This window comes from Fistularia commersonii, chromosome 21, assembly GCF_037954325.1.
Source record: "Fistularia commersonii isolate RoL2024-O1a breed Wild chromosome 21, RoL_Fcom_v1.0, whole genome shotgun sequence".
Classification (NCBI taxonomy): domain Eukaryota; kingdom Metazoa; phylum Chordata; class Actinopteri; order Syngnathiformes; family Fistulariidae; genus Fistularia; species Fistularia commersonii.
In genome coordinates, this window is record NC_141304.1 from 8,420,936 (window position 1) to 8,431,662 (window position 10,727).

Sequence of the window (10,727 nt, forward strand, 5' to 3'; positions counted from 1 at the left end):
CTCCAATTTCAAGGAAATCAGATAAAGTCTTTATTTTTTCTTGATTCCCATAAAATCTTGACGAATAATTGTGGCGTATCTCACACGAGTATTTGTCATTTTTGTTGGTAGGGGAGATGTTGGCTTTGAATTTGTTTTTGCACCAGGCAGAGCATTGAAGCCCAAGTACGGAAAGAAAAGACAATTTTAGAACAGGAGCTCAATCAGGTACTGGCAGACTTACTGCTGACAAAAAATAAAAAATACAAATATTATGGAATGGGATGGGTTGATTGACTAGAATCACAGAACAACTTGTCAGTAACATCATGAAGGGTTTAAACAAGCCCAAACCAAACAAGCTGTTCATGCTAAGTGCATGTTACACCTTACATGAAAAAATAGCACTACTTTTAAGAGCTGACAAAGCCCCGTAGAGGTGTGGGGATGCACAAAACCAGGAAACTAATGTTTAACATCCTGTTCCCCAAGCCTTTATCGATTCTTGCTCCAAATCATTATCATGCTCTCTACTACAGCGAACCCTCGACGTCTATCTGTAGGTAACAATAAAACAATCAATTTAAGATTTTAATGGGTAGTACAGTAGATATTTATATGCCTTTCTATTTATATAGGATAATATGTAAGCATTTACCAACTGCTCACTGTCAGGCCAATACCTGGCATCTGCTAGTGCTAAGCAGAGCAGGACTAGTGCATGTAACAACCATATCTTTTGTAAGATCAGCTTATCAGACCATACAACTCTAATGTATTTGTTGACCAAATGGACATCTTGTTTTATGTCTCCATAGTAGCTTGCTCAGATAAGTAAACGGCAAATCTCGTCATTTCTTAAAGAATGAAGGCAAGCACATCTCCAAGGACCACACGTTTAATGAATGATGAGGATATGCTTGGTGATGGTCTCATTGTGCTCGTGAAGGCCATGACTCTGGGTTTTGGGTCTCAATATTGAAATAGGTACCAGTTTGAGGCTGAGGCTTCAGTATCATCACTATTTGGTTGTTTTCTTATTATGGTTTTAATTCTGTTATTGCTTTTCTCAGAAATAGTGCATCATGAAATGTTTTGCATAATTTAACTTAAATGGATATCGGTGCACTTGCGTTGTTTAAGTGATGGAATGTGACATTATTTTTCACAAGCACACATTTTCTTCTCTTTATATTAAATTCCTTCCATACACAACTGCTGCTATGGACAGAACATGTGTTTTTACCTCCTGCACATATATCATGTTTAACAGAAAAAAAGAGATAATTCAAAGCTAACAGACACACACACACACACACACACACACACACACACACACACACACACAAGTGCTGACACACTGACCCCCCCATCCTGGAGGTCTTTAAATAGACCTGGTGGGTCTCTAATCTGCAGCTGCTTGAGTGTGTCCATCAGACTTTGACAGATATGGGCCTTTAAGGGCCAATGCCAGAAGTTTTATTTTTAGACTGAAGCCTCATGATATTCAGTGTTTGAAAATTAGGGAAATTCCGCTCATCATTTTTAAGGAATCTGAACTGTCGAGTTGCTGAAACAAACTAGGTTTGTTACAAGACTCTATTTTGTTATGCCTTGGAATGATACAGAACACATAAAATGTTTACAATTTTAAATAAATAAATCTCTCCCTCTCTCTCCTCTCTCCCTAAACCCCTTTCTTCAACCAGACCCTTTTTTTGCTCACCCCTCCCCTGTATACCATTCCACTCCTCCCTCTTCACTCTTTCCCCTTTTCTTCTTTGCTTGTTCCCTGTTATTTATTTGTTGCTTCATGTCTTCTGCACTCATCCCTTGCCTTTAGTGTGACCTTACAGAATTATTTTCCTAAATTCTTTAGATATAGTCATTGGACATGGCAGACAGAAGTCGAATGCTCCTGAGGAGAAAAGAGAGGAAAGAAAAAGAGGCACCAGAAAAAAAAAAGGATGTAACGGAAGTGAAGACTGAAGATGAGAAAACAACTGAGCCATCAGCTGAAGGAGCAGCCACCAATGGTGCAGCTGCTGATGGTCAAAATGGAGAAGATCAGGTTGAGCCAATGGAACTCCCTCCATTTGAAATCATTGCAGGGTAGGTACATATCTATATTATCCACAGACAAGCAGATGAGTGCGCCTGAGTGACTGTTGTGCATTTCACTGATTTACAAAGTGTATTTATTATCACAATTATTATCATTGATAATAATAATAATAATATATCTTTTTTTTTCTGTCAGCGTTACTCTAATCCAATTCCCTGATCTCATCAGCTTGCAAGAAAGGGGACCTCAAAATGGCATCCTCTGACACATAGTATATGAGGTTGATGTGAATTGACTGTGTGACATTTAGGAGTGCTGAAATGAATCCTAACCTTTTCTTGCCAAAGGTGAGGCACACTTGTCACCAACTGAACATATTTAGGCTAAAATAGATGCGGTGTGCTATAATTTGGCAGTAAACATCTCACAGGAAATGCAATGAGACAAAATATCTATTTAATATTTAGAGTGGAGAATAATTTGTTTATAAATCTAATCAGTAATTCTTGTATCACATTAATTTCAAACCTTAAGAGGCTACTATTATGAGGAGATGGGGAAATGAATTTGTCACTGAAAATTCATACATGAACAGGTTGAGCTTTAGGCTGTCTGCAAATCTGTGTCCCAAGTAAAACATCAATAATTTCAACAATAACATTGTTTTCATATATCAAGGCCGCATGTGCAACTATTTGTTAAGTGACTACCAGTGTCTTATCTTACAGCACCTGTAGTCAGCACACACTCAAGAATATAGGAATGAGATTGGTTGACTCAAGAACAAGCTTTAAATCAAACGCTTTCGTTACCAAGGGCGAGGTCTCTAACTGTGTTTTCCTTGGTGACACGTAAAGCAGCAGTGTTTAATCACTGTGCAATAATTGTGGGAGGGACATGCAAAAAGGTTCCTCTTTAGATAATGGAAAGCAAAAAGTGATGGACAACTTGCTGAAATTGCGATCAATTGACATTGTTTTACAAATGTTTTTCTTAAAATATCAATGTCTATACTGCAGGACAGACAAGGCATTCTTTCTAACAAGCAAAAACTAATGTTGGCTCTGCCATCCCAAGTTGTTACTTTTGGCATCGACAAGGTGACAGTGTAATATAGTTAACCATATATCGCTCTGTTTTGATACATGTGCTAAATGTACATTAGTAGTTTCAACTATATTGTAACCCCATCCTCATGTACATTAAGTTCAACGGCTGTTCCATGCTACTGAGTCCCTCAGCCATGGTGACAGAGGGGTGCTCCATCACTACCGCTGCACACGTCTCATTGCTATCCAAGATATCGGACTGGCTGCATTTTGGGGTCATTGGCTATACATAGTGTGACCATGTCTGGTCTCTTGCAGTTAAGAGACTCTGTGTCCCAGCAACCAGCTATGTCAGGATTAAATATGGAGGGGTAGACACATTCAGTCAGTGGATGGGCTGTTTTTGTGTGACAGGCAATCAGTTAGGTAAGCTCAGAAAGTTATTGTGCGGTTACTGTTATGTGAGAAGTTGAGCAGTCCGCTCTAAAATTTGAGGGAGTATTCACTTCTAAAATATTGTGTCAAAACTCATATTTTAGTTATATTGTTATGGATATATTGGATGTCTGGTGCGTTTGACCAGCCAATAACACCCACAGCTCCTCAAAACCCTGTGTGAAATATGCTTTATAACTAACATATTGGCTCTGAATTTTCTTTAATTGTGAAATATTATGACATGTTTTTTTAATGTTCAGTTCAGAACTACAATTTCTGTCTTCAGTAACCAGCATGTGTTTGAGCAGAAACAATTATAACAAGCCGTGGACTCACTATTTGTGCTAAACAGTAGTGAACACTACACAACAGTGACTACTTCTACAAAATCTAAAAATCCCAAATTCCTCTGAGATCAGAGAACAACAGCACAAGGTGTGGTGCTTGATAGAGTGAAGTGGCAAAGTCTGGGATGCTAAATTATCTAGTTTTTGCATTGCACACATCACATCACAGTGGCATTCCACAATTGTTTAATTTCCACATCAATGCTTTCATGGACTATCCGATAAAATGCCCTTCTCCCTGTAGATAGTCCCAGCTGCAAAGAGGATGCTCTGATCTGGCCCTGCTTTCAATAAAGGACATTTTAGGACCTTTACCATTATACAATGGTAAGATAATTTTTTTAGATACAGCATTTTTGTATGACTTCACTATCTGAAGATGAGCAAGGTGTGCCACTGAACTATGATACATGGAGGAATAAAGAAAAGGTGAAAAGGTGAAAGCATATTTTGGGATTCACTGTGCTAGTTATAAGAGACAACGCTGTGTCATATTAAAACAGGTCTAATAATAATACACCGTAACTCTAGTCTGAGCCTTAAGATGATGTAAAATTAGCTCAGCCTAATGCTGTTATGGAATCCCCCTTCTAGCAGGAAGCAGGACATGTTACAATTCCATCACCTTCATGTTTTCCTCTGCCCCAACAGTTGCTGCGGTTACATATTATCCTTCTATACAACTTTTTTAAATTAATAAGTTGATGAATCCATTTTTTGAGCAACTACTACAAGAAAAATGTTTTCCTTCTCACTAATGTTCCAACTCAATCCTAGTTGTTGAGGTGAAGTGAACATGCATTCTTTGATAATGGTTTTCTGTGGGCTAATGTTTGCATTAAGAGTGACAAAAATGTATTTTGCATATTTGTTTTCTTTTATACAGGGACCGCATTGATCCTTTTGCCTTCAGGTTCCAATTTAAGAATGTGGAATACTCATCCGGTCGTAATAAGACATTCCTGTGTTACCTGGTGGATAAAGGAAATGCAGCCGATGGGCTGCTGAGAGGCTGCCTCGAGGACGAACATGCAGGGTCTCATGCTGAGGAGGCCTTCTTCACACAATGCCTGTCTGAATATGACCCGGCCCTGAAATATACCGTTACCTGGTACATAGCTCTCTTAAACTGTCACATGGTACGCTGCCTAGAAAATGTGAAAAATTAAACACCTAATTGTCAACCATGGCAGTATTTAACTCATTGCTGTAAACCACACCAACTGTTTTTATCGACACCAACTGTTACATTGTAAAACATTCTAACTAGTGTATCTTGGTAATCCCTCGCAGATTTTCAATGTTTGCTTGCAGTAATTTGTAACTACAAACAACTTAATAACTGCTTAAACACATAGTGTTACTGCAAATATTTTTCTGATTTTCATTCATCTGTAAATCAATTTTCTGCCATAGCTTGAATACATCATTCATCAGCCAAACCTTCCAAAATAATTCATTAATAGAAAAACCTTATCTGAAGCAATACATGTTAGCACTCAGAAATCAAAATATTTATGAAACAGACAAAGCTTTTATTGCTGATGTCTGATTTTCCCAGCTACGCAATAATATTTTATTTAGTTCATTAAATAACAAAAAGATAGTAGTGATAACGTCTGGACTGTTATCTGTAATTCATTTGAGCAAACATTTTTCTTCCTTTCTTCCAAGCTCAAGTGTCAGTAAATACCATGAAAATAGGAACTTATGAGACATTTACAACTTCTGCTTTTGAGAGGAATTCTTTAAATCACTATAAATAATCAGGCCTGTGACTAAGGCTCTGTGTTATGACGGCAATGGTGGCATTGGTGCTGCCAACGCAAAAATAGTAACACTCAAGTGCACTTGTCTGTCTCAGTGAGAAAAGGGTTCCTCTCCTACTCCTGTTGTGCACACTGAAGTCCTTCTGAAACTCAAGTTAGCAGTTAAATCTTGAGTCCATCACATAGAACTGACCTAAATCATGTCTTCGTTTCTTCAGTGATGTGAAACACGAGCTCCCTTCTTTGTGTCTTTTCAAACTATTTTGATTGCGTACCATCAGAATTCACACACGACGAGGGGTTCTAGACTTTCATTACCCCAATACTTAATTAGATGTGCCAAGGACTTGCAAACCAATGTAATCATTGTGCAGACATTGCGAAAATTAACACATTTTCAGATTATTACATTCTTGATTAATTATTTAAAAATAAAATGATCTGATTCCATAGCCTTTATATTCATACCACGTACAAAATTGGATTAATACAATGCTGTCTTCTTAATGTTTCGGCAATAAATGTATGTATTTGTGTATTTGCATATTTATTTATTAATTTTATCCAAAATTATTATGTCAAAACTTGGTGATATAAAACTCACTTCTCTAGATTAAGTTAGATTAAAAAAAAAACTAAACCAAAAAAAAATATATACACTTCAGACATATTTTTAATTCATTACAATGTCATGATTAGTAAATGAAAGTACAAATTCATTTACCCAAGCCATTCCTTATCCAGGTACGTCTCATCCAGCCCCTGCTCTGCTTGCTCAGCGAAGATAGCAGAGGTACTAACGGCAAAGAAAAACATCAAAATGACGATCTTTGCATCCCGTCTGTTTGAGTGGGAAGAAGCAGAGATCCAGGCTGGGCTGAAGGCACTGCACTCTGCCGGTTGCAAGTTGAGGATCATGAAACCGCTAGACTTCGCCTATACCTGGGACACATTTGTTGAAAATGAGGACCAAGTTCTAAACCTGTGGGAGGACTGCAAAGACAACTGTGAATATTACCAGGACAAGCTGGCTGAAATTCTTCAGTGAAAGCAGTGAGTGGAAATTTCTCCCCCTTTTGGCTTTTTATTTTCTGTACATCCTTGCAGAATCAAAAATTGAAATGTAAATTATGTTCTTTTGTTTCCCCCCTTTTTTTCTTTATTTGATTAATGAATGGATTCGCTGATTATATATTGCTTATCCTGCAAGTAGGGTAGCAGGGATGCTTTTTTTTGTAACCACCGAATAAGCAAAAAGCACACAAAGTACCCCATGAGTGTATAATTTAATAAATAAATAAATAAATAAATAAATATATAAATGGAGCTTGAAAATTAAAGTGAAATTCACATGTCTAATGTAAGAAGGTCAAGAGCCAATGCTACTGATGACATGTAATAATATATTATTACGTTACTTGAATATATGATTCCTTTGTCCCTTAGGAGGCGGTTGAAAACAAAGAAAATAAACCATTGGAAATAGTTCATGAGGTGTTTAATTTAATTTACTTTTTTTTAACCAGCACATCAAGGGTGTGGTTTTAATTTATGTCTTTTTCCTTTTTTTAATTCAACCACTTTCCATAGTGAAAGTGGAATAGCATAAAAACATTAAAGAATGTAATCCATACATTCATTTATAGCTTAATAAGCTTAACAAATATTCAACACAATGAATGGAGAGGATTTTCTTAATATGGTGACATAATCATTGTAAAATAATGCAATTTAATGAATAATTGCATTAAAGCCTAAAGTTTAATCTTATCAGGCTGTACCTGGGAGTATTTTCCGAAGAGCACTGGTGACTTTCACTTGACATAGACATACACAGTCACGTTGAGAAGTCTGGCATTCAAATCTCTTTGCAGATAATGAAGGAGGACCTCAATTCTCTGTGAGAATTTCCATTTCACAAAATGCATCCATGTACAACCTCAATACATATTGGGAAATTGAGGTGACCATGATGAAAAGTTGACCTCCCTCAATGCATCTTAAAAATCTCTTATTTAATTGTTATACCAGCCCTTCATGATATTTTCCTATTGTTCGGGAAGAGCTTGAACTAGTTGTCCGACTAAAATATAAACACTCTTTTGGATGGGTTTGTTTTTACCCATTTGTTTGTTTGCCAATTCCCCCCCTGTAGTTTAACTATTTGGAATGATTTTAAAGTGAATCCAAAAATAAATGCATCCAAGTTTGTGCTGACCAAAACTTATCTGTCAAAACACAATAGCAGCCATCTGCAATTACTTTCAAGTAATTGCATCCTTCCATTATGTGCTTCAGATCTGTTCGGGCTAAATCCTAAAGCAAAGTTTACTGCCTTTGATGTAAGAATATTGCAGATCAGGTCAGTGATTATGTACCTAAGATATGCTTGGCCGACTGACCTGAGGGTTTTTTACACCATAACAATCCTGTGCCTCTGGCAGGGTTTATGAGCCTTGCATTGTGCATGTCTTTCCAGTCTGTGTTGCAATATCCTGTTTAAATGGAGCTGAAGGTCTGTGGGGACTTAACAATTTGCGGTTAACAATGAGTCTCTGTGGAGGCACAAGTCTGCAGGACAAGGGACAATTACCACCAAATTGTCTTTTTTTCAATCTCACTCCAGATCCAGTGATCCATATTCAATGTATTGTAAAGCAAGGTATGAGTTAAATTTAAGACAAAATAAATTGTCAAGAATAAGAATAAGAATTAGTTGAACATCTATTGCTGCAAAATCTGAAATCACTATCTCAAGTACTGAATACATTTAATGAATATTTAAGCTCCTGGCAAAATCTTAAACTTGGAGTACACATTCCATACCAGCTATGGAATGATATAAAACACGGATTTAAATACCTATCTAATTTTTGCACTATATAAACAGAGAGAGGCTCTCTGTGCACCCTCTTGTTTCTTCCAACTGTCGCAAAATTGCCTTAGCTAAACTCACTCAATTTTTGATACTTAAGAATGAGGGTTTCTCTCTGTATGTGTCTTAATATTTTTAACAACATGTATCCGTCTGAGAAACAATTTTTTTCATATAAGTTGCACACAATTCAACTGGCTGGACAACAAATTGAAAACGAAAAAATGCAATAAATTCTATTAAAAAAGGTATACCTTTCAGGGAGAAATTCTTGGATCTTGTATAATCAAATCCGTTATGCAGATCCAATAACAAAGTCTCTCTCTCTGTCCCCATATCTCTCTTTCTCTCTCTTTCTCTCACTGTCTCTATTGAAACAGGAATCCTTGGGGGAATTTGTGGGGCTCAATCATCATCACCAACTGATGATAAGGGAATTCCACAGCTTCTGCATGTAATTATTTTCATCTAGGATATTTTAGTTCTAAAGTACCTGTTAGTTGCAACTCTTTGTTTTGCTAGAAATACATTTTTGGACACAAATAAAAAGTTTGCCCATACTGTCATATCCCAAATGAAGGTTCCGTTTCTGCCAACTTATTCTACTTATAAAATGTACGCCTTTCTATAATTGATACTATAGCCAGAAATTTCTTATTGAAAACCATTGGAACTGTGAGATGCATGGCACCTGGCCCATTCTTCAACTCTTTGCTAGTTCAGCTCCATTTGACTTTGTTTTCTCAGCAATAAATTAATCTCACTTATGTCTGTATTGTTTGTTCACATACCACACCACCAGTCTTTTATATTCTCCAGAGTAGGTGACTAATGCAAGAGCAATGTAGTTTGCCACATGTCTCTCCTCAATGGACTCAATCTAATAACTAGAGAGGATAAAAGCTTATTAAGCTTTGGTGATTTTGCATGAAAGATTTTAGCTGAGTGGTCTGAGCACGATGGTGCAATGGTTAGCACCTCGGCCTCACAGCACGAAGGACCCTGATTTGATTCCGACAGGGGGAGCTTTCTGCGTGTAGTGTGCATGTTCTCCCTGTGTCTGTTTAGGTTCCCTCCATAGTTCCTCCATAAAATTGGGAAAATTGCCCTGAATGAGTGAGCAAGTGAGCGAGTGAGTGAGTAAGTGAGTGCACAAGTAAATGTTGTTTGTTGGTATTTGTGGCCCTACGACTGACAGGCGACTAGTCCAGAGTATATCCTGCGTCTCGCTTGACAGCAGCTGAGATGGGCTCCACCATCCCAGGCTGCTGGGATAGTTTCCACCATCCTAGGCCTCAGCAACCCCCAGTGCAGGATAAGTAGCAGACAATGAGTGGATGGATTTTAGATGAGATTTAAAACAGGTTCAGCAAAATTGCAGGAGTTTAACACACATTAATTGGTGATAGTAGTGACATTTATGTGAATACTGCTATTTGTCATGGCTGATTGCCATGAAAACATTAGGACATCGCGGCAGTTTGTGAAATGTGATCAGAGACTATCTTGCTCAAGGCACAGGTATATCTTTGGAGACTGTGGGCATTGAACTGCTGTAGCCAGATTTTTCATGACAACCCTGGTAAAAGGGACTAATGTTCAAATGAGTAGGAGTCTGAAATTCTGTATATGTTTAACATACTTGATCTAAAAATAAATCAAGGCATGACAAAAAAAGCCTAAGCTTTGGTGCCACATTTTGCTACATTAAAAAGACAAATGAATTAAAAACAGAAAAATACAATTATTTATGAAATTTTATATTTGAGTCCAGTTCTAGACAATATAACAAAATTACCCCTTCACTTCCCCGCTACCAAGTAGCTGAATCTCAAAATTCCTTGTAAAAAAAGCTCCAGGCATGCATCTATCACAAATAAAACAAATTATACTGACAGGTTTTTTGTGAAATATTCTGCTGTACAGCAGCATACGTTGCAGATCCAGCAGGTTAATGCAGTTCCAGATTTCAACCACAGAAGGGCAGCAGATGTGACTTTTAGTACTGACTTTTAAAGTAGAACCGCTTTTGACTTTTAAAGGATATCTATCTATCTATCTATCTATCTATCTATCTATCTATCTATCTATCTATCTATCTATCTATCTATCTATCTATCTATCTATCTATCTATCTATCTATCTATCTATCTATCTATCTATTTTTTTAAGATAGATATATATTTAAACTAGTAAGTTGTTGGA

At 37.1% G+C, this 10,727-nt stretch overlaps 1 protein-coding gene across 1 annotated transcript; it reads left to right on the plus strand.

Annotated features, from left to right (window-relative positions):
• The first annotated feature begins 1,740 nt into the window (after nt 1-1,740).
• Nucleotides 1,741-9,289, plus strand: apobec2a (apolipoprotein B mRNA editing enzyme, catalytic polypeptide-like 2a). The gene is made up of 4 exons (XM_086168975.1): nt 1,741-2,091; nt 4,765-4,989; nt 6,392-6,700; nt 8,903-9,289. Exons 1-3 carry the CDS (start codon nt 1,874-1,876, stop codon nt 6,693-6,695), a joined length of 747 nt encoding a protein of 248 aa, XP_086025101.1. The 5' UTR covers nt 1,741-1,873; the 3' UTR covers nt 6,696-6,700; nt 8,903-9,289.
• Nucleotides 9,290-10,727: the final 1,438 nt, after the last annotated feature.